The 27,809-nt window shown below is 40.6% G+C and overlaps 1 protein-coding gene across 12 annotated transcripts; it reads right to left on the bottom strand.

Moving 5' to 3' along the window:
• Positions 1-146: 146 nt before the first annotated feature.
• LOC108050537 (exocyst complex component 4) lies at positions 147-26,663 on the bottom strand. 12 transcript variants are annotated; one of them, XM_044456972.1, is made up of 19 exons: positions 26,509-26,663; positions 25,701-25,893; positions 9,914-9,964; positions 9,787-9,850; positions 9,392-9,720; positions 8,271-8,342; positions 8,073-8,081; positions 7,496-7,608; positions 7,269-7,431; positions 6,871-7,081; positions 3,968-4,056; positions 3,372-3,712; positions 2,561-3,311; positions 2,369-2,493; positions 2,015-2,308; positions 1,551-1,952; positions 884-1,487; positions 620-826; positions 147-560 (listed from the first exon to the last, which is right to left on the bottom strand). In XM_044456972.1, exons 2-19 carry the CDS (start codon positions 25,785-25,787, stop codon positions 384-386), a joined length of 4,089 nt encoding a protein of 1,362 aa, XP_044312907.1. In that variant the 5' UTR covers positions 25,788-25,893; positions 26,509-26,663; the 3' UTR covers positions 147-383. The 12 variants fall into 12 exon arrangements, with proteins under 12 accessions (XP_044312907.1, XP_044312908.1, XP_044312910.1 ...); XM_044456973.1 differs by lacking the exon at positions 8,073-8,081 and adding an exon at positions 7,888-7,893 and having other exon boundaries at positions 26,509-26,657; XM_044456975.1 differs by having other exon boundaries at positions 25,728-25,893; positions 26,509-26,657.
• Between the last annotated feature and the right edge of the window lie 1,146 nt (positions 26,664-27,809).

Raw genomic sequence — 27,809 nt, 5'->3', positions numbered from 1 at the left:
CATCCATTTACCGAAGACTCAAACCAGGGAAGAAAACTTGAACGAAACGGACATAACGGTTTTTTATGCAAAAGCGGTGAGAAAACCTTCTTGAGTTACTTAAGTATAACCCATATTTTAAAATATTTACAATTTCGAAGTCAAAATTTCGTTGTTAAATTCTCATTTATTGTGTATAGGCCATTAAAGTACTGTTTATGAACTTTATAATATGTATCTGTATAAACGACTACATCGCAACACCAAGTGCTTGCCAAACATGTTCAGAACATTCATAATCATTTTGAGCTTAACACTAACACACATTTTGCACTTACATCTAAAGCCGATGTACACAAACAAATGGGTATTAAAATTGGTTTCAGCGCTGGCTGTAATGATAATTACACAACAACACCTTTGGAGGGCTTAGCGCCCAATATGTCCGATAGCTTTTGCTGATAGGAAGCCAAGAGATTGGCGTCTGTTATGCCGAAGGACTTGCAGGACAATTGCAGGGCGTTGAGCAACTGCATCTCTGAGAACTGAGTACCCCGCTCTAGCAATGCATTTAGTATTTCCTGTGGGAAATTAGAAAGTATTATAGAATAAATTTGAAGAATGAAGCGATCTTTCTTACATCCGGCTCCATGCAAAGCAGCTCATAGAAGTGTTTGGCCTGATCCAAAGCCACTTCCCTTGATGCGGTTATGTTACTCAGCGTCTGCTGAAGGGCGATCGAGTTCCTGCACATGCGCTGGACAGTTATTTGATCGATGTGCTCCAGATAATTGGAGGCCTGGATAAGAATGCGCGATGCCAAGTGCGCCAGGCCTTCGAAAATGTACTGCAGAAAATACATTGTTAAAGAAAGTGAAGTCGGGGATTAAAATAAGAAGCTTACCCTGGTCTTTCTTGGATGGAGAGTGGCACTAAAGGCTTCATCCATTTCCGAAAGCCGTTTGGTCAACAATTGCACCTGACGATCCGGTTCTAGGATGTCATCCTTGGAGCCCACATAGCTGTTAGTCCTCACACTCGACTTTGAACGTAGGTAGTGAAAGCATTGTACGCGCACCTCAAGATGCAGCACCAGCAGACAGGTGTTCGCCAGTTCATCGAACTCCAAAGCCAGGTTAGTCATCACTTTAATCGTGCCATCCTTAACGGCGATGTCGGCACTGCACTCGGCGGAGACAGCGTTCAGGCCGTTTACCATCGGCCGACGTAAATCATTGGCAAACTCCGAGACGCGGCATGAGAACCATTCCATGCTCTCCTGAAGTATCGCCAGCTCCTTAAGAACGCTGATCTCGACCAGAATTTCTTGTTGGGTGATCCCACCCTCACCCAAATTACTGGTCAGCATCTCGGCCTCACGAATGTTGCGCTGCTGCACCTGCAATGGACTCTCCTCCTCCGACGGCTCAAAGCTTCCTCGATGAAGCTTCCGGTTATGACGCGACTTCTGACTGGAGGTCTTCAAGTCCGTCCAGTTCGGAAGCGTTCTAAAAGATGGACAGAAATTTATTTTGAACTCCACATGATTAATTAAATAACACTACACTTACTTTAAAAATCTGCTGATATCTTCATCTTTAAGCCAGGCCACACTGTAAATCCTCTTGTCCTCTGAATCTGGCTGGACGATTCCTCGATAGGCCGCCTGGCAGATCTCTCGATAAGCCTTCAGCAGAGCGCACACCATTTTAAGCAGGTCTTCAGAGTAGCAGGGCAGATCTTGAATAAGGCTCTTGGTCTCCATCAGCCTCCGCTCGACCATCACAGTAGACTGCAGCAAAGGTCTGCTGAGGTTTAGAGCCTTTATTTCCTCAGGACTTATAATAGTGCGCCACGCATCTTGGTTCTTTGACAACGACTCGATAGTCAGCTGCAGGTTGCGGTTGTGGCCTTTGGATAGGAATGTGTCCTTAATATAGTTGTCTAAAAAGTCATGTAGACTGCAGGGTTGACTGGAAATGAAAGAAAAGGTAAAAACATATAACCATACCAGCTATCAAGCATATAAACTCACCCTGGCTTGCACTTCATAAAGTTTTCTATCTCCTTAATATATCCCATTAGAGGAAGATACACTTTGGTTATGATATTCTGATCGGGAGTACAGATCAACAGCTTCTCCCGCTGCTTCTTTTCGTGAGGAAATAGCCCACTGGTGGAGCCCTTGCCACTGCCACCGAGCTGGGCACCAAGATTATCTTCCACGGAGGCATCCGACGCATTGCGACGGTGCTCCTTGAAGGAGTCGCTATTGCCGCTGCTGCCAACATGCGAGGACTTGTCGAACTTAAACATTGAGCGTTTGGTGCTAGTGAGTAGCAGAATAATCGTTAATAACTACGAGTAAGTTGGTAGACTATCTGCTTACCTTGGCACCTTGCGCCTTAAAAAATAGGAATTTATGTTGCTGGTGGGCTCTGAAAAGCCCGTTTGGGCACTTTCATCCGAGGCAGCATTTTGTATATCCAAGTAATCGGTGAGCAGCAGTTGCAACTAAAATAAACAATTGGGTACCCAATTAGAAATGAAAGTCGGTAGAACTTGTATATCCAACACTAACCACTGACTGGGCTTGAGCCCAGAAGTCCGTCAGGTCGTAGGGTTGAGGTCCAACTACCGAGTACTTCTGTCCCACCGACAAATAGTTCTTTAGCAGCAAGGTATGCGTCTTGGCGATTGCCTTGAACTGCTTAAATATGATCTCCAAAAGTGTGAGAAGCGGATTGGCCTCCGCCGTTCCTTCAGTTAGAGACAATTGATGCGTTGTGTGCCGCACCACGTTGAGTAACTCCGTTTGGATTTGGACGCGCAGAGTCTCCAGCGAGTCGGGCACTTTGTGCAGCATTCCGAACGACTCCACAATGATGGCAACGAAGTAGCTCATGCTCAGCTCTGGGTAAATGAGATCTGCGTCTTCAATAACCTCGGTCTTGTCCAAATCAAAGCTCTGGGTCATTTCGGCCAGCGCCTTGTGCACTCTAGCATTGGCCTCGATGCGATCTGTGGAGCGGCGTGCTCCTATTCCACGAGTGAAACTGGAATTTAATCGGCTGGAGTTGCTGCGCTGGAACGATGAGAGAGCTTCGTTGGCAGAGTTAGTGTACACCTGGGTGACCAGTTCCTCGTGGAGCCGCTGATAGAGTTGCTGGCGACGGGTCTGCAGGTCGGTCCGCAGGTCGGACAAGCCCTCTACGGCCTGCAAGGGCCCGTTGAGAGTGGCCAGAGCGTCGGTCAACGCCTTGCTGGCATGCAGATACTGGCGCTTGGCGGTGTAGCCCACCACCCGTTGAGGCACTTTGCGCAGCTCTTGACTAGAATGGGATCGACAAGTTAATGAGGATTTAACGGACGAAAAAGGTAGAGTGGCTTACATTTGCTCCAGCATCTCCAGCACGTACTTGTGCTGGACTGCATCCGTCCACATCTTCCTGAGTTCATCGCGCCGACACTGAAGCAGCCGCTTGCAGACCCCGAGGTTCTCCTTGACAGCATGGATCCGCTCCCGGCTGGCCGTTACCTCCGAGGACACCTGACTGAAGAGCGGCAGCACTTGGGTGAGCTGCTGGTCGTGGCGCGACACCAGCTCGTTCAGCCGCAGATCCGAGCGCTTGAACTCCTGCTCGATCTTTTGCTTCTCCTTCTGGCGCTCCTCTGTGGTCTCGCTGAATCCCAGAGACTTGATGACGTTGACCAGAAAACCACATCCTGCGGACTGCAAAGGCAAGCCGGCCATAGCCATTACTCATTTTTAATCTAAGAAAAAAACATCGCTAAAAAGAGGGCGTGCGGCAACAACAACAACTAGGTGTCGTCATCAACTTTGGACCCGCAGCTCAGGCGGCGGCCCGAAAAACCTTTAGTTAGCAAACAAAACACGACAAGGCGGGGTTTCCAGGTGCGTTTATTGTGTAGAGAGACTAAAATGCGAGTGGAACAGCATTTTCAGCGACGGCTTGAAGAAATTTACCTCATCCTTGCCGTATTTCACTCCCCTCGGAGGCTTTGTTGGCGGGGGGGCGTCCATGTAGACGCTTTTGAAGACGAAGATGTGCTTGGCTGGTTGATAGGAGACGGGGCGGAGGCGGGGCACAGGTTAGCTCAGTATCAACATTATATTTTAGCAATCGCTTATAAATTTGTTGTTAAAAAAAGCACTTAAGCACCAGAGTGACCGTACGTGAACCGATGAAATATCTCAACAACTATAAGCCTGTTAAACTATCGATTACATTGGTGATGGGCACTTTCATAAGGATTGGTAAATTTTCTAATACACAGAAATATTTTATTTGCACTCAAACTTTAAATTAAACTTATTTGGCAAACTAAATTTGTGTTTTATTTTGGAATTAATACACAACTAATCAAATTTAAAGTTTACTTAAAAAATTCTTTAATTATACTTTAATACTTTATTTATTTACCTCCAAAAATAAATGTTTGCAGATAGTATATGAGTCGGAAAAAACAATTCAAAATGATGATAACTTTGTTGTTTTTAATGTTTTTTTTGTTCTTTGGGATTTGGTAATATTTAAATATTATGGAATTACGGTTTAATTAAATAACAAGAAAGGAAAGTTAACTTCGGGCGGAGCCGATGTGGATATACCCTTGCAGAATATTCTGTAAATTATGTTCTCCAAAATATTAACCCATAAAAAATCCCAACTTCCTAACATTAAAAACACCAATTATGGCATTTCCAATCGTTCAGTTATATGGAGGCTATAGGATATAGTCGACCGATCCTTACGAAATTTGGTATGACGGATTGATTGGCCAAATACAAAACCCATAAAAATCCCAACTTCCTAACTTTAAAAACATTATTTCCGATCGTTCAGTTATATGGCAGCTATAGGATATAGGTCGGATTGATTGGCCAATCCTTCACCTACTATTAGAAACCCATTACTCTTATAACCAATTTCAAACAAATTTGACTCCGGCAGATGGCGCGGAAAGCCCTAGAGTTGCAGGCGCCATCTGTTGTAAAACACATACACAACGGCATATCTGACTGCTTGCAGTGCCACTGCAGTGGCGTCTTTGAATATGTGTGACTTTAATTTCTTAATAATACCTTCTAAAGAAATCGCTCGATTTGGCAATTTTGTTGTGTCTTAATATATATAGCTGACATTTAGAGTGGCACGACAGAGTTTCGGGATCAGAAATCTCTTCCACTAACAGACCTTTAGACAGATGGTTCTGGATAGATCGATTGCACTTGTAACCGTGTACAAGAAAATATATATTTTATAGGGTCGGAAATCTTTTACGTACTTTTTAACAAATACAATATATTATTTTAGGAAGTAATGCATTTTTTAAAGTTCGATTTTGAAAATAAAGGGTTTTTTCTATTACGTGGTATGACACACAGGGTATAGTAATTTGATTTCGACTTTTAGTAGAAATGTATCCCTACATTTTTGAATAAATGTTCGTTTAAGATTTTTTTTATTCTATATCAATAGAACGTTTTACTAAATTAGAGTTCCTGAATTAACATATTGATATAAGCCAGTTTACAGGTCGCATGATCGATCTTTTTAGAGTATGTAACAGGTAGAAGGAAGCGTTTCAGACCCTATAAGGATCAAAAGCCGAGTCTATTAATCCATGTCCCCATGAACTTTGATATCAAGGAAACTACAAGGGCTAAAGATTTGGGACAAACATATTCTTCATTACGTGTTTATGACTGCATAAACGGAATTCTTATATTTGAGAGAGCGGGGGATTCTGGGGGTGGAGATGCTGATCGCTTACGAAATTCCCAATCAGCGGGGGCATTCTTATTTTGAAATTGGTCAACTGAGTAACAGGTATCGTATGGTCGATGCTCTTGATTAAAGCGTTCCTCCTTGTTAATTTTAAATACCGATCAATTTCGGTAGTTTGTCAGGCCTATAGTAAATTTAAAATCATAAAAAAGGTTGAGAATGACAGTTTTTATTAACTTTATTGTGTAACGGTGTAGTTGCATCTACTTATCTGAGTGCTTGGTCGACTTAGTTGTCTTTACTAAATGTTAAGCTAAAGCCAATGCGATAAAACAATTGTTCTACTCGCCACATTGCATTAAAATGGTTTTTGGTTTTTGAATTGCTTTTGTTTTTGATTGTTTACACATATAATATGTAATTCGTGTGCCTTTGTCTGGTATAAATACTTGTAATAAGCATCTTTTGTAGTGGTGCTTTTAACTTACACTAGTCAAACGTTGTATATGATTTCTTCTCTAAAATTTGACACATTTGAGACTGTTCACAAAAATTATACAATATTGTGGGAAGAAGAGTAGTGTAGGGAGCCACATTTGGGAGTTTTTCGCATTAGACTCTACGTGTTTAGGTACAGTTTACTATTCGGAGGTATTACAATAGATGATTGCTCGCTTATAGTTCATATTTAGCAGTTGGGTTTTTAAGTTCGCTCGATTGGAAGATATAGATATGAATGCTTGGCTTTCGTTATAGTTTCACAGGTGGGATTCTTGGGGAACATAAGACTAAACCTAAATACACAGTTTAAATAAGAGTTTCTTTCTTAGTTTGCCTGCCTTCCGTTCACATAGACAATGTGTTTTTGTGTTTGTTTGCTTGTTAAAAACTGGAAGCGATTGTTAATTAAAATTTGGCGTAAAACTCCGCTTATTCAACTCAGAGTAAGCAGTTACATTTGGGGTGATTGTTTGGCTCTGGGTTCACAAATACGTTATGCTCAGACTAAAGGTATTTCACTAGTTTAAGTAATTTAAATACGCAAATATGCTTAATCTACCAACGCTGGAGGTGTAATTCTGTAGCTGAAGCCGAGGCCATGGCCGTGGTCGGGATTACTCCTTCTTTGGCAACTCACTATTCATAATGCTGAGTCGCCGGATGTTGGGCTTGTCGTAGTCCTCCATCGAGATGCCGCGCGACAGTCGGCGCGATCCGTTTGCGCCCTCGAAGGATCCGGAGCTGGCGGTGGAAAAGGCGCGACCGCGATCCACTCCTGGCATCACCACCGACGTGAGCAGTCCCTGTCCCTTGCAGAACAGCAGTATGGATTGGGCCACCTTGCCGGGCTGCAAAATGAATGGATTTTTAAAGACAGACGATCAAATTGGTTCCTGTTACACAGCAATAATAGCTGATAAAAAAAAGTAACTAAAATAAATATTAAAAAAATAAAATCAATAAATAATTAAAAGCGCTCTTGTCCAATCAAGATTACTTTTGTAAAATACTATAAATTATAAAGACAATACTAACAGCATCGGCGAGAACATCTCCAGCCCGCTCGATCTTCAGTATAGTAACCCTTTCCTTCTCCACATCGCGGTGCAGTTTCTCGACCATTGAGGCGTAGGGACTCAGCATGCCTGTGATAAGGATGACGTCCACTTTGCAACCTTTAAGCGTGAGGTCCTTGCGACTGTTTTAACAGAAGTGCAGTTGATTAGGCAAGGTAACACCCAGCTCGGGGCTGGCAAACTTACTTCATAAATGCTTTGACATAGAGACCGATGTTCTTGCTGTTTAGGGATCGGTGCAAACGCTTCTGGTACTCGGCCACAATCTTGTCCTTGTCCGGATTGTCGCCTACGATTTGCTGTAAGGTTCGGTGGTTCACCGTGTTTTTGTGTGCAGAGTCGTAAGCAAAACATTGGCATGAGATGTACAGTCTATAAGTTAAAGCAATCTACGGCACTGAGCTACTAACTACAAAAAGTGCACTCATGCAAAAAATACAAAAGCAACGACAACAAAATGACAAATATGGAACTAAGCAATTTGTGAATAATTAATTTTCTTTCCAATTTTTTTTGTCACAGTTCTGCTTTAAGCCAATTTTTTGCCGGATGTATTGTGGTAAAAACTATGTACATACCCAGTTCTAGAAGAAAATAACAAGAAATTAACAAATAAATAAAAGAATAAACATGCCGCGAAACGGGGACCTAAAACTATGTCGGGGTTCGAATTTTAGCGAGCACTGTAGCACCAATTGAGCGAGGTATGCGGAGTAAAGTGGCTTAGGAAGAGACTTATTTAAGACACGTTTGATCTGTTTACCTCCATAACCTGAAAGCGCAGACGAACAGAGTTCGATTCGGCGGGTGGTTGTTAGGTTCAAACATAAAATAGAACAGAAGTTAAAGTGAGTACAACACTGAGATCAAACCAACGACAACACGCACTCCACGGCACAGCCAATGGCACATTTTAGCTCGGTGGGGATGAGTCCCTCCCCATCTGATTGCCACTACTTACATGTCCGAATTTGTGGTACATCAGAAAGCTCTCAGCCGACTGGGCTACCTCGTCGCTTTTCCAGCTAATGAACTGCAATGGTACAAAAAGGCCAGGTTGATTAGTGTAGTCCGGAGGCTCTAGACGAATCAATGTTGACAATAAATTTTCGATTTCAAAGTTTTGGATTATTCTACTTTTCAAGACACTCTAAAAGTATCGGCACAATTTTAATCAGCAAAAAAAATTCTCATATATTTCATTAAAATATTTCTGGAACGTACAACAGTGCGTATGAGTAATAATCGTAGGAGCACGAAGGGACAAGTTTGTATCCCTAATACTGTACTCTAAATATCTCGCATCTGAACTGTTTTTTCAATATTCCCAGGCTTTTCTTAAAGTAAATAAACAAGAAAGAACTACAAATTGACCTTCTCGACGGTAAGATACCCGTTTTTTAATCCGCTTACCGCAACCGAATTCACCATATATGGGTAACTTTCTCAAAAATGGTCTGACTTACAAAATGATTAAATATCTAGGTAGATATGAAAACACAAACTCACTGAGAGCAACATTTCGCTTCCAAAACAAATATGACGCTGAGTTGTATGTGGCTTTTAACAAACCTTTACAGACCTACAGATAAAAGATTCTGCTGATGATTCTGTTTAAAAAACTATATATAGTCAAGTTCCTCGACTATCAGATAACCATTTTTTTATCGCTACCGCAACGGAAATCCTAATAAATGAGAATCTTTTGCAAAGTGCTATAATTTTAAAATTTTTTGAATTACTGGGAAGATATTAAAAACTCATCGAGACTAAAATTTCCTTTCCAAAAAAAATTTGTATGGCATACCGATTTAACGAATTCATATACTCTATAATCAAAGGTATTAAAATTATTTTTAGATATAGTTTCAAATTGGATCAATTTAAAGGAAGTTTTTATGTTTTTGAACAAACACCTTTGTCAATCGAGAAGCGGGTATCTTAAATCTTGGAGTCATATCGGTAGCATAGCCCCGGAACCCGAACACCGACAGACAAGTTAAACTGAAGACCAGTAAGAGGCCCTAAGCTGAATGAAATTGCCACTTTTTAATGTTACAAGCCACTTCCTATTCAACTCACCTTGTTCTTGAAGGACTGCAGCACGCTGGCGGCGCTGCCCGTGGCGTTGATCAGGATGAGGCCCAGCGCCCGGCTGGGATGGGCCAGCCCGAAGCGGGCCAGGACATTGGCACCCGCTCCCTCGCCCAGGCCAATCACGTACTTGACGTGCAGGTAGTCCAGCACGGTGACCAGGTCCTCGCCCAGAGCCTGGAGCGAGGGGAACGGGAAGCCGTCGGCCAAGGCGTCGGCGTTGTCCGCGTGGCCCGGCACATCCACGTGGATGAAGCAGGAGCGCTCCTTGATCTCCGTCATGCAGGGGCTGCTCACGAACTCCTGGAAGGAATTGTCTGGGGGCGGACGCAATTAGTTAGCTGCCCGAGTGGCAATTAGTTCTCCGGGAGCCGCCTACTTACGGTTGCAGCCCAGGTCGTGGACCGTGATGAATACGGCTCGCTTCTCCTGCTGCGACAGGTCGCCCTAAATCACAAGGAATACACAATGTTAAGCGCTCGAAAAGGTCGAAACCCGGGCCGTTCTCACCTGCACTATAACAGTCAGATCTCCGCATTTCTCAGTGCTTATATTGTATTTCTGCAAGAACGATAATCAAAATATAAATTGAAGTGTGTGCTTGGAATGCGGTTATTTGTTGAAGGAGAACTTGAAAACTGGAAAACTTTGGCAAAGCAAAGTAAACGGCAAAATCATTTTCACGTTGCCATAAACACAAACTCAAGCGTGAAAAATGACGGGCATGAAATGACCAAAAAATGTGAAATGTTTTTGTCTGCATTTGACTTTGTGGGCGTTTGCTTTTGGCAGGTCCTTGATGTCCTCCCAGCCACGTGTCCATGGCCCTTGGATGCTGAGGCCCGGCTCGACTTGCCTTGTGTAATTTTTGAATTTGAATTTGCATTTCTCGCCCTGGCATGTAAAATATTTGTGTGTGCACTTAATATACCTATTCGTGCAACGGAATTCGGAATGGAAAATTTAAGGACATGCCTGAGCGACGAGCATCCTTAAACACACCAAACTGTTGAATGTTTGTGTTTTGCAACAAAAAGGAGCTTAGTTTCGGAGCTCCGAGAAATGTTCGGCAGTGAAAACTCCCTGGGAATTGTTTGATGAAAATTTCTAAATTGAATTGAGTGTCCGATTGGCTAAATTTGTTTTGATCCGGGAAGTTAGAAGTGGCTTGCTTTAGCCTATAACAATTCTGTAAGCCTTTTTTTATTCCCCATAGGCAATAATGCAGTGGCAAGTATTTTATTTGAAGGTTTAAATTCGGTTTTTAAAGCAAGTTCTAGAATTTACCAAATTTAAATACATTTTTCAAAGGAAAAACATGTGATGGACACGAGACATCTTTAGAACATAATTAAACATTAAAATTTGTAAATCTGTAAATGTGAATTTATTTGTGAATATGTAAAATGGGTGTCTAGTTATTTTAAAATATTTAAGCGTATAGAACTAGCATTGAAAAACTGTAACCGAATAATTTAATAGCAAAATGGTAATTTATGATTATAAATATGATCTAAGTAAGATAAGTTTATCTTGACTAGTTTAAGTCTATTTTTGTAAATGTTTTCCATTTTGCTTTTTTGGCCCAAATCAGTCCGAAACTGAACTAGCCTGGCCCAGAAAGTTTCCATTACCAGATATCGATTGCGGAAATTCCAACTCTGAGAGACCTCAGGACATTGTACATAATAGTGTATTGTGCAGGCCTATCAGTTTCAGACGGTTCTTCCTTGGCCAAAGCCGATTTCGAAATTTATTAAAGCGTAAAGCAAATAAGCCTGCAAAGCTCCTCGAATTGAGTCGGAAGCATCGGCAGGCTCTGCGGTCCTTTGTCAGCCATCCTGGGCATCCTTATCCACACGGACACACTCAAGGCCCTCGAACAACACACACATAGGTACGTTATAGCCATCGAACACTTATTGAAATTGAGCGAAACTATACAAGTGTCAAAAGACCAGCAGGCCAAGAACCTCTTCTGGCCAAGAATTTGCCTAAGCCCTTTAATGTCTATTCGCCTAAACCGAACGCCCCACCCACCGGGGGCTTATGTGTAAGCCAGTAAATAGATAAATAAGCGGAATGGGTATTATGTAAATGCATTTGTTGAGTGCTCGCCGCAGCTTTTGTTCGTCTTCGCTGGCGAAAGACGACAGTCGAAATACTGCTGGATTTACCTGCGGGCATGTCAATAAAAAGTTTTGCATTCAAATTAAGAGCATAAATAAATCAGACAAATTGGCTATTTATGTAACTGCGTTTTATTTGCCGGCTGGTGGAGCCAATTGGCTTGGCCCAAGGCAAACTGGCCGCACAAAGCGAAGCCAGGATGCAGGATGCAGGATCAGCCAGATGCAGTTGCCCTCGCGAGGCTATCTACGTGCAGTCATGATGGGACAATGGCTGAGGATGATTGCCCGCAATGGTTTCGAAAGGGCAGACCGGAATAATGGAAGGGAAAAACAACAAGCCAGCAAACGGCGTGCTTGCCGTCACAAATCAATTGGCATTAATTGAGTGTGAATGGGCTGGTTAGGTTGGGTGTCAGCTGGTATCTGCCAAGGACAAGAGCACACAGTGGAAATCAAATACCATATATACTATCGGAATAGCTTTAAGTACCTATTTCATTTCTTATAACCGACATTATTTCAAGATCTCTTAACTGTTAATGGTATTTATTTCCAAAAACCATTTATAAATTGAGTTCTTAAAATTCTCAATTTCACTGATATATTTTTACTTCACATACGCAAATATTTCAGTGTGTCTATTTGCCTGGAAATGGTATTTATTTCATATCCCATAACCACAGAAGTTCGATATCCAAACAATTTTGAAATGTGTATTATTTTCAACAACAAATACACAAGTGTTATCTTCGGGGCGTGGGAGATTCATTTAGTGCCGAGTTCCACTCGAAGAATGACTGCTATAAAGTGTTGACAATTGATGGCGAAAGAAGAGGGATTGTGTGTCAAGACCTAGGAAATTGTAGGGGAAAACTGTCATCAGGAAAACTGTCGTCGAGCCAAGTGTGTCCATTCAGCAAACCTTGCACCTGTCCTCCCATGGGAATGATCAAATTTGAACGCACACAAGTCGGTGGTGCCATGAAAATCGCTTATAAATAATGAAATTGCCAATAAACTGCACACCCACAAACACACCTTGCAAGTGGAGGTGGAAAAGTGGGTCTGATTGGGGGCGTAGGGTGTTGGTTGTGTCAGCTGTGACGGACTGCCGGGCTGCTTGGCTGGCTGCACTTTACGACCTGCCGATGCTCATTCATTCACCTTTCCCCCGGCGGAGTGCCTCGCCAGTCATCCTTGCTCACATCACGGATGATGGATGTCTTGCGGTTGGCCTCAGCCAGAATTTTCACTGACTAACAGTCGAATGCTCCTGCACACGCTAACGTGCACTGAGGAAAATAGGAGTGCCTTACGCAGGAAATAAAAGCTGGTTTTGCATAAAAATAGGGACATTGAAATGTTGTCCTTTTAATTCAACATTTCTGGTTTGCGAAGTAGTGCCTTTTAAGATTTCAAAAACATAATTCCGAAAAATAAGTTAAGGTCTTGCTTTAAACAGAAAATAAAAATGATTTTATAATTACAATTATTATTTTTGTTCTTTACAAACCTAACACTGTAAATATAACACACCTTTAAGTTTAGTTCTTAAACAGAATACAGTTTTTTTCTTAAAAAAGAAACTCGCAGCAAAAAATTATATAAAATAATAATTGTGGAACAAGTTATAAGTAAATTCTTTTGTTAAATTATAATTTACTTATTTTAAAACAATGGATACAAATTTCTTGGCTTATCGTGGCACTACAACCAAAAATATTTATGCTTATTAAATTCTTTATAAAAACTCAAAGATTAGCAATCAAATTTAATAATATAAGCAATATGAGATAAAGTTGAAGGAACTGTTAATTTAATTTTTTTATTCTATTTGAGGTACCCAATTTTTGCGTCATAGATACTTTTTAGCCCCTGTCAGTTGGCCGCTTGTTTGTTGCTTTTGCCATTGCCAGAACTATCAGTCAATTAAAAAGTCATTTGGCTCAATCGTTTGATTTATGTTGAAAAGTCTAGCCCTGCCCTTCTGCCGATTTTTAGCCTTTCTCAGATGCCCGTTCGCTCGTCGCACTTTAATTGACTTGCGATTGGGTCAATGTTTGTTCTCTGCCTCAAATTCGCAGCCAGCATCTGAATACTTAATTGAGACATACGACTATATAGTCTTTGACTCGATTTTCCTGTGACGGAAACACATGTGAGGAGCACTGATGGGAATTTACTTGCGGTGAAACAAGTTGGGGTCATTGCTTCAATTGACAACTGTCATCTGCTAGTTAATCAATTTACGTTTTTTGAGGTAAGGGAATTTTAAATTTTAAACAAATATATATGTACACTGATTTGGTCTTGCCAGAAGTTTTTTAAACAGCTCAAAAATGTATTGCATTACATTTATTTTCCTTTCGTTTGGTACGAAAATGTTAAAACAATTTTCTAAAGTCTTGTCAGTCTTTCGCATCGTCCCCAAAAATATGTGGTAACGTTGGTAAACAACCTTCTTACTTGCCATCAACGAAGTAGAGCAATACAATTTTTCGTCATACGAATTGCATTTTCATGTCCAAAATTTTGGTTTTCATTGGTATCTGTATCGGTATCTGTTGGCTATCAGTAGCAGATGCAGATGAGTTTTGCTATCGTAGACAGCAACCTGCATGTGTGTGTACCCAAAACGAGTCCTTTTGTTGGGGGATGTGAGGACTGAATGCCTGGAAAATATGCATAAAACTGTATCACTTGCTCTTCGCAGGATAACAAAGGGGGAGTCGGGTGTTTTTACCCATAGCTGAGGCATTGCCCCCAAGCCATGCTGAAAGTTGCAGCTTGCCATCATGTTGCTGTGCACGTGTCAACTCATTGACCTCCTTGCTGCTTTTCCGTGTTGCCACAGCTCTTGGCAACTCCCTCGACCCACATCCTCGACTCATATTTTCCCGATTTCGTTGACGTCGCCAGCTTTTCGCAGCTTTTCCCCTTCCTGCTGGATGACTGCGCTTTCACTTTTTCCATTCAGCCTCGATCCCGCAATCCCATTTCACCCCGATTTCCCCTTTAATGTCGTAATCATGTGGCAGCGACCTAAGTGCCCATTACACACGGCAGCCCTGTTCCATCATACAACGTCATATGCCATCCCATCCCATCCCAGCACATCCGTCCTTGGGTGAGAGTTCGCAGGAGCTGTCAGTTGACTCTGCCGTATTGCTGATGTATTTCACAGTTGACGGCTTGATGGCTGATATACTGTGTTTTGCCAAATTAGACGAGTTTTAAGCTTTGTTTTTTTGAAATTCCTAACTGGGTTCTCAACGGGTTATATTGATAATGGAAAAAGTTTGTGATATATCAGGCTTTTCCATTCTAAACCATTCTTAATTAGGGATTTGGATTAGGTACTTAATGTTTAGCAGGTATCATTATTTATTTTATTTTAAATAAAACCCCCTGACACGCCCATATAAATATCTGGTTGAAATAAAATATAATACAGAATGCATATAATAGAGCTAACCTATCAAAAACAGCAGCTGCGAACAAACTTTGCAAGCAATATTTTAAGCGAGAAACGAGTAAACTTGCTTTTCAGAACTTCTACCCAAATTCAGATGTTGGTATCTCAAAAAATCGTTAGACAAAAAACGGAAAGTTTGTGAAAATGGAAAAGCTAGAACTTTGCACCTCAACTCTGGCCATTCAGCCCTAATTTCTTTGTACTGGTTTAATTACCCAGGAGCTACACACCTCCATTGGATGCCACTGTTTCGCCGTTCCAGGTGGATTTGGGTCACCATTTATCTTTGATCCTCCCGCTGTCCTTCTCATCAGCAGTTCAGCTCATCAGCTTTGATGGGGAACACAAAACATCGGTGCAGAACAAAGCCGGGCCCAAGTTAAGGGCTCTAGAGAGGCAAGTCTGCTGCAGAAGTGTTCGCCACTCGAACAGAAAGTTTATTTAACAAAGTGCTGGCCATTGAATCCTGGCCACGGTGCCCCTGAATCCTGCTGCCTCAATCCCCTTTCCGTTTTCCCCTCGCCGCCTTCTTCTTTCCGCTAATCAGCATTTCCCTCGCCGGCCACGCCTAACTCAATCGGCGGGATTTCTCCCTTGGCTACATTTATTGCATTCGTAATTTAAAGGCTCGTGACCGCCTTGACAAACAGATCCTGGCCGGGTTGTTTATGGACGGACCGAAGGCCTATTTGCCAGCCCAGCTTGGCCACTTCATTTCGGCCAAAAGCGAATTCAAGTGTAAATGGATTTCGGTTCATAACCGCACTTGCACCAAAGCACTTTGGGGATCCCTCAGAGTCCCCATGCTGTGGATTTTATTCGTATTTGGTTAAGTGCTGTCATGTGTCGCCCTGCCACGCCCCCATTGGCAGTGCCCATATACTCGACCTCCGGCTTATTCAATCGATGCTTCACTTTTTGTTGCCATTTTCCCGACCAGCATGCGTAATGGTAATGCAAATTTAATTATCAGCTGTGGTGCTCTGGACTGCCGTATTTATGACATTTCCGAGTCCGTTCTATTGACGTCGCATTAATCTCAATTAATGTTCGGAATGGCCAACGGGCGCATGATGCGGGCCAAACATGTTTCAATTAGTAATTGCCCAATATGAATTTGGCAGGTGCGTTGTGCATTCCGCAACTTTGACATGATATTTGATTCCAAGCTGCATTTGCACATTAAATCCTGATTATGCACACAAAATTGTTTCCAAATTAAAACTCGGTGAGCAATGTAATAATGTTTGCAGAAAATTTGCATTTTGATAGAATTTCCATTCAGAAAATAATTTTAAATTTAAACTTCTCTAAAAGACTAAATGCAGGTGGTACATTTTGGTATTTACCTTTGCATCATGTTTAATACTTTAATATGAAATGAATGGCTTCATATGATATAAACAAATTTTGTGTATAGTTTTAATGCTAATTTAAATTAAACCTGTTAAGGTAAAGAAAAGAATCATATTTAATAAGTAGTATTCAGGCACTTTTTGGCTACTCGAGCAGGACTATCTTAGGTAGTATCTAAGAGCATAGGTTGCCTGAACTTTGACGTATACTTGATGCGATTTTCATGCCCCAACACTTGGCCAACAGCCTGCGAAACCCATTAGGAAGGCGGTGGGAATCTCGGCGCTTAATGCTGCGCAGCACATTAAAAGTGTTTGGAATTTATGGAAAACTTTTGAGGGGAAAGTACAAAAGCGCAAGCCCCCAAGTGATGCGAAAAGTTGTGCAAACAAAATTCCAGCTCACTTTTCTGGCGGACGGCACCGCATTGCAAGAGAAAATTTTTAATAGACACAAACAAATAAGCTAGCATGTAGGCCGGTGCTAAAAGCCACCAATTAAATGTTGTTTAAGTTTGTGCCCGCAGCCGCAGGATTCGGTGCCGACGAGGTAACAGGGCGTATGCGCAACCTTGCCTTGAAACTTTGACACTTTGCCAATGGCAAAGTTATTACAGCACAGAGCCGAAAATAGTGCCATTACAAACACATTTTGCAAGGCATCGCCGGGGATCCCCATTCCGACAAGAGGGTGCAGGGAATTTCATTAAAAAAACGATTCGAAATACAACTATATAAACAAGAACGCATGTTTTTCGATGCCTTCGATGTCCTACGGCGAAGTCAACAAGTTTTTTTCTAGGGACCAAGGGACACCAAACAAAGAAAATGGGAAATGCCAGATGCTCCGGCGAAACCAAACGTGGAGGATGAATAAACTTTGTTCTGCGGGACATAAACTTTGCCGGAACGGGACTCCTTTCCTCAAGAAATGAGCAAGTGTGGGACAGCACAAATTACGGGATGTTTCCTCGAAGGCGGCGAATGGAAACCCCGCGGGCTACCTTTTTATTATTCAGCAGAACGCCAGAGCAAAATGGAAAAAGCACTGGAAATAAGTTGGGCTTGGGACTGCAGCAAATCATGTATAATGCATAGACCTATATGGACAGCCGGCTCTCCATTATGCTTTTCCCTAATTAAATCCCATCGCATTCAGGCACCGCCTGAAGGGATAAGCGAACCCTGCGAAAAACGGAGAAACAAAGCGAATCAGGCAAGAATATATATCGCCGTGGTTTATGCCCAGCAAAGCCCCTTAGTCAGCATATTTGAATTGGGATTGCAATCCAGGACGAGCAGCGTGCATTGTGTGGTCTGGGTCGAAGCAGCGAAGCACACTTTGTGGATGGATTTGATGAGCTCAGTTGAGACAGAAAATGGGAAAATCATGAGCCAGACGGGATGTGGTAAGCGGGAAAGTACAAAAATGTTGGCAATAAACTTCATATCCAGAGATTCTGTTTTGGAATTTCCTATAAAGATTGAACTGAAATGTTACGTACTACGCAAATACGTATATCAAATAGCGTAATCAAAATATATTTAAAATTTGAATGAAAGCTTGATAATTAATTGTTAATATAACATTTAAATGTTAATTCTCTACAGTTTATATAAAACATGGCATGGTATGGAATTTTCAATAAAAAAAGTATATTTTTTCAAGATGGTAAAATTGTCTAGGTTTAAACATAACATGTATGTATATATACGAAAATGTTATGATCTTTGGAAATCCAAAAAAATTTTTCTTGCTTGCTGGACCAAGTTTTCTACACTAGAATTAGCAGCGTAATATAGAGGAAAGTAGAACGTAATTAAGGGCGAATGAACGCCATAATTTTGCCCGTTTGAGCACCTACATTCGTTTTGGCCCGGTCTACGCAATTATTGTGTGCCAGATGCGACCTCAAATGGCACGTAAAATGAAACATCCAGGCTAATGGTTGAGTTACCCACAGAATCGCACAAACAACCACATGCAGGACGACAATTATGCAATTTTTATGAGGCGCAAGTCAGAAAGTATGCTATGCCCTTTGAGCCCAGTTCACTGGGCATCACGGGCCAAGAAAATAAAAAGCAAATAGCTGCCAACTGAAAAAAGTAGCGCCACCGCAGAGGGGAGTTCGAGGTCACACAATCCACCCGCATATGGTTCCCTATTCCTTTTCGATCTTGGTGGAGCTTAGCTTAATTTTGTTGGGATACGCTAGATTAATTGAAAAGGAAAAACCGAATTTTCGTGCTCATTATCCACAAAGCCGAAGGTGTGATAATGAGTTCTTTGCTGTTCAATATCTAAATGTTTTATATTTGTATTAAAACAACCATATTATAATATAGTTATATCCAAATTGTATGTGCTAGATAAGATGAACTCTTTACTTATCTTCCAAAATACCTATCCTGTTTAAAAATGGTAGTGATAAATGTAAGATGTGTTTGAAAGTTGATAGACATTAAAATTAAATAAATATAAAAAAGCAAAACATACATTTTAAAACAAATTGGCTTGACTTTGAGACCTTTCTACTTGGTAGTGTGAAGTTTATTTAACACGAAGAAAAGTAAGGCTAAGACGCGACTTTATGCCAACACTTATATGTAATTTTGACTATTTTTCAAATGACTTTTTGAAATGAAATCAATATTAGCTTCACATCGACAGAAAACAAACTTCACAAAATAACTTTCACTGCTAAGTTTTTAAAATCTGTGAGTCTGTGTACACGACCTGACTATTTTTCAAAATTAAGGCTTAAAGTCACTTAAGATGTTGAAGAAAACCATCGCACATGCAGCATAGAATATAACGTATACGCAGAGAGATAATTCTAGAAAAGCGCATTAGGGCACTCGACAGGGAGAAAGTGACGCGGAACATGACGCCCTGCATCCAAAACCAGCACTTGTCAAAGCTGTCCGACTCCGGAGCAATCTTGACGGTAAGCTGTCGGACTTACGCTTATCTTCTCGGGAGCAGCGGCAGCTGAAGATGAGCCGACGCCGTGTTTTGGGGTTCCCGGCTTCGACATGGTTCGGTGGTTACACTTGGTTGCTCGCTCTTAACTTGGCTCGAAGGAACTGCGGGACACACAAACGTGTCTCGAACGGGATTCTATTAGGCGCACAGCAGCACACGGAAAAGGAAACCGAAATCGGAAGCGAATTGGGCGGGACGCGTTTCTGGGATGCGCAATGTTCGAATGCCTGGCGACGACTGTGAAACTGGCTTATCACGGGCGAAACCCTCGCCATCGCCGGCGTGAAAAGCCGAGCTTTTCCGAGACCTAACGAAGCCGCGCGAAATGGGTAGCAAAACAAAATGATGGAAAGTGAATCGGCCAAGTGGGCCACCTGCCCACTCTCTCCCCCTTTTTAGCTCCATCTCTCTCGCTCTCGCAGGGATGCTGCTGTGGAGAAAGCAGGCGGTTGGGGGAGGAGCAAGTATTGAAATGTTGCCGTAGGGCAGTTAGTTGGGAAGGTGTTGGACAAAGCGTGGCCAGACAGTTGCCCACAATCTACGCAGTTAAGAATTGTTCACCAGTCACAATTGTTTAAATAGGGATAATTTTTCTAGGATTCAACAAGGCTTCAGTAAATTAAGTTAGACATTTCTATTGAAATGCACTTTAATGCATTAAAACGCTTTATTAGTCGTTTTATTTGAGAGGCTTTAAAGAATACAGTAAGTAATACACAATTATATTATAAAAGAAAGTAACCCCAATTGCTGTTAAAAAATAACTGCTAAGCAGAAAGAGCTTTCCCTACCTCAAATCTTTTTTAACAATGGATTTTTTGCGACATTAGATACAAAATACCATTGTTTCATATTTAACAAACAAAACTATCCCTTTTAGAAATAATGGTACCTTTTAACTAAAACCAACAACAAATCAAGATTGTGGTAAAACGTTCTTATCATAAAAGTGGTTTTATGTATGCTTTAAAATGCTTAATATAAACTTATGTTACGATTTTGAAAATGTCAAAAACCTACAATTTATTTCCCAATGCAGTTTTTTCTAAAAAAAGGTTTTTTCCCATCTGGCAACGCTTATACTCGCCCACACATAAGCACCTACACACGCACCCACACACCCAACTTGTGCAGAGCGAATTCCGTTGCCTACTTTTAAGTGCGCTGAATTTTGGCGCCCACTCGCTGTTCGTGTGTGTGTGCTGGCTTATGTTTGTGTGAGTGTATTGCGTGGGTTTATGCAGAAAATCCCTTTTGTCTTACTTTGTTTTCGTGAGCATTGTTGAGCGGTCCGCTTTCGCAGGCCGTTCTTGTTGTTGCTGCGAGCCTTTTTGGCCTTTTTGTTTTGATGTGCTAATTTGTCAGCGCGCGGGAAATGCGCAAATCCGCCCCTTCCCCTCCCCTTTTTAAACGAAATGCGCATTAAGAATATGCGTGTCCTAGGTCAAGCCGGCTGTGGTTAGCCTGCCAAAGGGTCGTCGTAGGCGTGGGCGTGGGCGTGGCACTCTGGTGAAACAATTTTTGATATGGATATGGAAAATGGCTGCAGGGCATGAATATTCATGGAAATCAGGAGCGGAGGTGATCCAAGCCACGATGATGGGATGGATGGTTATACCATCCGATTGTGCTGACATCGACATACCGCCGAACTGTCACTGATGCGCTGATGCAGCACGAAAATACTGAATAAAGTCAAAGTAATTTAAAGTTAGATGGGAAAGAGTACGAACAGCATGTCGGGAGCAGGGTTAACTGCAAACTGCTGCAAGCAATTGGGGGTAAGCCAAAAATAATGACAAGAATAAAAACCACGAGTCCAAGAAACTTTAAAATTACATCTTTCTACTGAAATTGGGTTCTAAATATTTAGAAAGCTTCAAGTATTTATACTGGCAAAAGTATATCAAGGAAACTATTTTTAAATTTTTATTTTACATATGGAAGTGTTAGCTTTATTTTTTTCTCAATAATAAATTAATTCATTTATTTATTTTATATAATCTGTTTAATATTGAGAGCGATAAAGGTGATATAAATTAATAGGTAAACAACTCATTAATTTGGTTGAGCTGGAAATATTTAATAGTTTTTTTAATGAACCGTTAATTTAAATAAAAAAACCTTGTATTTAAATTGATTCCATTAACACCTTTAATGGCAAGCGCTTGACAAGTGAACAGATTTAAAAAGAGTTAAGAACCCCATGGCGTATACGCACCGTTGTACAATAGCGATTTCGTAAATATGCTGATCTGTTGGCAGTTTTTATGCATTTCCCCCCAAGGCCATAAGCAGATAAATGTCATTACTTTTTGTGTTTCAATTTCGACATGCGCTTTAATTAAACAAAAAGGGGATGATGATAAAAAGAGCATAAAGCCGGCAGACAGACAAAGGAATTAAGCAAAAAGCGAACGAAGGAATGGCGCTGCATGCACATAAACAACAAGACGACAACAAACACCATTGTCAGGTACAATTATCCAGGCAGGTGCTCAGAACCCACAACAAAAACGTGAATAACAACAACAGCAGCTTGGGATTTATGTGCGAAGAAAAGCGTTGGAACAGGGAAGGCGAATGGGTACAAGATACGCGTTACTTAAGCGGTTAGCTGATATTGTAGGTGTGGCGGACAATGGGAAAAGTTGCCGGGTGACGAGGGTGGGGGAAAAGGGGTGGCTGCAATTGAAAGTCTGTAAGCCGATTGCCCAAGGCGGCAGCAGCGGAAAAACACAAGTTCAGGTGGGGCACACAGGGGATCTGGGGTTTGGGAAAGCGCAAAAATCCTATTTATGTCAATTCGCAAAGTTAAGTGGGGAAAGAAAAACTCGACTTCAAGGTTTTCCCGAAACAGACGGAATGAAATCGCACAGTTCTCAAAAGATAAACAGCGACTTGTCAGGAGTCAGCGAAACGAGAAAGTAAAATTATATTTGGTAAACAAATCCAATCAATTTTTGTTTGGTTCAAATTGAGTTTACTCGGATACATAACTGGAGAAACAACTTTTATTTTTTAGATAAATAAAACAATGCACACTGAATTGGGGAAATGACGTAGAATTTGTTTTTACAAGGATTTGTTAAAAAATATGTTCTAAGATATAAACATTTGATTTTGACATTTTAAATAATGTAACTATTTTATCGATACACCACAACGCAATTAATTATCTTATGCTCAACATTTGGAAAAAATATGTTGGGTTATTTAGTATACATAATCATTACCCTCAACATATCTTATTATAAATTTATTGTTTTTCTGTTGAATATAAATTCTGTTCAATAAAATTTATCCATGAACGTAACTTTTCAAATAAAAACGTAAATGTTTCAAGTCAAAGGTAAAAACTTTTAAATGTTTTAAATGGCTGGGCCAGCATTAAAGAGCTGCAACAGTTTAAATTGGCACACCAACTCCGGCCCCATCGGGATTGAAGTGCAAGGACTTGAGGCCGAGGGAATTGTATGCAAACATTTGCACTGGCTGGGGGCTGGAGGAGCACATCCTGTGCGCAGGAATAAACCCTGCCAGCAGGATCAGGCAGGAACACTTAAGCCCAAATGGCAACACAAACACACGTCCTGGCAAGGCCAACATCCGAAGGATGACAGCGCTGACACTTGAGCAAATGCGTTTGCCCGCCTCCTTCGTCCTGCCACCTGCCACGCCCCTTTGCGTGGCGCCCCTACCAAGTGGCAGGCAATCTATGAGACGAGTTTCCCCCACCAGAAATGTCTCTTTCACGATATATATGCGCTCGATATTTACGCATTTATTTATGCTGCTCTTTATTAGCTTTTTATCGTTCATTTATTTTGCTCGTTATGTTCGCGTCGTCGTAGTCGCGATTCCCCACCTCCGCGGCTTATTTGCACTGCTATTTTTGGATTTCCCACCGCATTCACTGGCGAAACGATAAGGGCGCCCTCAAATTGGAATCTCAAACAGGAATGAATACATCTTGGGGGGAATAATGCCCTACATAAAGACATCGATCATCATTCAGTGGGTGCTGGTTGAAGTGGAATGCAAATTAGCCTCTGGTCACCGAAATCCCCACGCTGATTGATAAGCGCCATCGCAATCATCGTCATCCAATTCCACTCTCCCAAATTGAAGTGCAAAGTGTAACCAAAGCCGATGTTGAGCAATTTCCCTTGTCTAACACCTGACCCCACCCGCTGTTAAGCGAATTACGTAGCTCTTGGATGGCTCCGCTTTTACCCTCCCTTTATTCCGACCCGAAATTCAATTAACATTTTTAATTCCCCCACTTTGCACTACTTAAAAAGGTCCGAAGGCTCCTTCCCCCTCCATTTACAAGACTTTGTTAAGGAGGGGACTATTATTTAAACCGCTTTATGTTTAGCTACAACAATATTATAATGAAAAAGTATGAAGGTCTACTACCTTTACTACTCTCAAAGATGCTTTGGTGGCATGAATTGTATTAGTAATAAGCGTGTCAATCGTGCGGCCGAACACGTTAAATTGTGGTTAAAGGCCTAAAAGAAACCTCTTGCTTCGCTATTAAAAAAAAAAAAATTTTAATTTTAAAATATTTGTATTTATTTAATATAGTAACATGTCAATTAGAAAATTGAACAAACCCCAAAATACTGGCAAAATGCAAAGGTGTTTAATAAAGCAATCTGTCGGATTGAGACAATAAATTATTTCTATTCTTTTTTTAAATGGCTTAAGATTAATCTTTTGTTTTAAAATTTGAAAACATTTTGCAACAAGAAAGGAAGACGAAGCTTATATACCCTTGCAATTATTACAAAACGACTACATTTCGATTTATATGCCTATTTTACTATAATGAAGCTGTGTCGATTTTGCGCTAAATTTTGCCATCTTTTCTATGGCATTTTGACAAAACTAAAAGCGTAATTCTGGCTTGGGTGACCTTTTAAGGAAAATGCCCACATGATTTTTATAATTATATCAATTCAGGGCACATAAAATAATAAAATCAGTTTTTTTAATTCTCTCATGTGGGAGCAAATGTATTACCAATGTTGGGATCAAATACTTTCAATATGTCTTTTTAAATTTATATCAAAACGCAACTGATTTTGTTCTCTGTTCTTTTGTTCTCTTTGGACCCGTATATAGGTAAAGAAATCAATTTGAAATGGGCCGCACAATGATCGTCTGTCCAATGAACTCTGTTTTTTTTCGGTATATGTGCCTGGGAAAAACCTCTTAATTAAAGATGCAGCATTGCATGATATTAAATGAATTGCTTTCCATACTCCCATGTAACTCTTTGCCGACTTTCAATTGCTTCCACTTCTCCCAACCGCTGACAAATTTGCCTGGGGTTATTCTTCTTATTTTCCATTGTACTGCAATGCCACACAGATGCAGATGCAAATGCACTTGCCCATAAACACTGCCGCAATGACCAAGCCGTTTGGGAAGGCTATTTGTTGTGACATTTATTTTTAGATCGGCAACGGAAGACATGCCGGACAATGACTTTTTTATGCCCTGCACATACGAATTTTGGGTTGAACAGACTCAAAAATCAAAAATCTTAAGTTTATAAATCATACTGCTTTTTATTCTTCCCTTAAATACTCAGCTAACTAAAGGGGAAAAAAAGCTTAAAGAAAGATTTAAAAAAGTTTTGCAAAAATTTAATTGATCTTTGTGAATTAAAATAAAGTAAAATTGAAATGATTTAAATAATCCCATTGACTATAATTAAAAAGGTACAGTGCAACAACCTAAGGACATAAGTCACCTAAAGCATTTATTCTTTGGAAGAGACAAGGTCTTGCGTTCCTCAAAGAACTTCTTGTCAGCAGCACACATCCATGAAAGACCCATGCCTATTGCCCATTGCCCATTCCCCATTGCCCATTGCCCATTGCCTTTTGCCCATTGCCCATAAGAGGCAATCAATCTTGTGATGGGGGGCGACCTTGATCCGAGCACAATTTGGCCCCACTCATTAAGACGATGTGTATAATGTACGAGTGTTTTAGATTAATTAAAGCAGTCGGGCCAAGCCAAATAGAATCAGCCGAGAACTGCGAACTGGGTGTCTGAACCGTGCCACCCACCCACTGCCATTCATGTATAATCAAACATATGTACATATAGGTGATAGGTGCTGCAGGGCGCTGGGGACTGTTGTTCTTCTGTTCGGTGTGGGAATGTGTGAAATACATTAAACGCCTCGAGCCATAATTTACGAGCCGTGCCAACAAATGCTGGCCAAATAAATCTGCATTAGGGAGCAAGCAAGCCACAACAAACAGCAAACAACAAACAAAATCGAAAATCGATCTCACGATCCGTGGTCACTTGATGCCGGTACCTCGTAAATGGTATTCATAACTCTCACCCGCTCCACCAGACTTTCGGCGCGGCGCGCGAAGGAGGCACGTTTATCGGCGATGGACATGGTTGGGTTTGGGATCTGGAACTGGAAATGGAAATGGAGTGTCCGGACCGTGGGGATTATTCGGGAACCGACAAATCACTGGCGCCGAAATCACAGGCGAGCGCAGCTGGAACAAAAAGAAGGGAAAAGTTTTAACTAGCTGTTATCTAAGGCACTCGATCGATATGAGTTTTAGTTTGTAATATCTAAGCAAATATCACAAGGTATGTCATCGTCTAAGACGAAGCATATGCAAATACAGTGGTAATCGATTATAAAGACAAAGGGGTCTGACCATTCACTAATCAACTCACATAATTTATATATAAACCAACAAAGTGTTAAAAACTATATACATTTTTCTTTATTTTTTTTTTAACATAAGCTGGGTTTGTCATTATCACTTAACTTTTTTTAACTATATTAGTAAATTAGTGTATTTTACAGTTCTAATATAACTTTTTGTTTATGTAGGATATTTTGCTTGGGCAATATAAACAATATGATCGAAGCACAAAGCAAGTATAACTCTGGGTACTGAAGGCTGCCAACACGCGCCAAAATAAGCCCCTGACAAATCTGTTGTTTAAGGTCCCGGCCCCAAAACATTGAAAATTCGCCGTGTATTTTTAATATTTTTGGCGGACACTCTAGAAGACAAGCAATAATCATCAACTTGGCGATGAAACGCAATTAATTTCTATGCGCAACTTAGTTTCTTGACATTCATGTGGGACATTACCGTTAAATCCTAATTGAAATCAGAGCGGAATAAAATCTTTAGACCCGAAAATATCAATATTTACATAAAACTTTTTAGCAACTGGCATTAAAAAGGCACCTTTTGAACGTAAACGATCGCGAGCGAGGAGCGCGTCCAAACCGGAGGAATACCGCCGTAGAACTGATGACACAAACGGGCCGTATGCTCGACTTTAGTAGCGCGGCGAGCATAAAGAGAGTGCCAGTGAAAATACGAAATTCATTATTTTATTTTTAAATACCCGCTCTCGTCTCTTTCTCCATTGTTTTCCCTTTTTTGTGGCAGATTGATTTATGGATTTAAGTGCAACAGGTGCCACTCACACACAGTCGCTCGGAAATGCGACGAAAGACTGGCGAACACACCCACTATTCCCATTCTTGAACTGATTGGAGCACAAAGCTGGATGCAATTTGCATAATCATATCAAAAGAGCACTGAATTATGCTAAATTAGGCTTCGTAAAATTAGGCACTGCATTTATATTCAAAAGTAATGTCCACAAAAGCTACTGAAAGAAAAGGCATCATTAAGTTTGATCGTGACCTATACATATTTACACACAAATATCTTCTAGATCTGTTGTTAAATGGTTGGTTTTTTCAATGTACATCGCATTTTTAAAATATGTTTTTAAATGCTTTTTCAGTAAATATTACAGTAAATATTTATTACCGTATTTAAAAATATTGTGTAGTGTTCTCCAACAAATAAAAAATAGTTTAGAATATAAGAAATTTGTTAAAAGAAAAAATAAATGTTAATATTTGAATAGTATTTTTCAGTTAGTTACAGAAAGCGAGACAACTACTAAATACATTACTAATACGCTAAATAGACTACATAGTCATAAATTTGTGTTTTTTTCAATCATGTATAGAGCACAAAAAGCAAATACAAATTACACGGTACCATAATGTAAACGGAAATGTAACGTAAAAACTTTTGATACAAACAACCAATTTTATTTTCTATAGACTAAAAGTTTCTTAAAAGTTCAACCAATAATGTAATTCAATTAGTATTGAAAAATTAGTCAGTTTGTGACATGCAGAGAATATTATAATTTTAGTCAAACGCTTAAATTATACATCATATCATATCGATCTACCCATTTATTTATGTCTGTCCGTACGGGTGTTTATACGCCAAACCATCTTTATCCTATAGATCCCATCGGAACAATCAGAAAAATTAAACAAATGTATAAGATAAAGAAAAGAGCTGAAAGAAGTTGAGTCAATTAAAATCGAATTTTTTAATTTCGTTTGCCTATTTTT

The sequence above is a fragment of the Drosophila rhopaloa genome, unplaced genomic scaffold, assembly GCF_018152115.1.
Source record: "Drosophila rhopaloa isolate 14029-0021.01 unplaced genomic scaffold, ASM1815211v1 contig_155, whole genome shotgun sequence".
Classification (NCBI taxonomy): Eukaryota; Metazoa; Arthropoda; class Insecta; order Diptera; family Drosophilidae; genus Drosophila; species Drosophila rhopaloa.
Note: the sequence above shows the minus strand (reverse complement) of the source record. Positions and strands in the feature narration are given on the sequence as shown.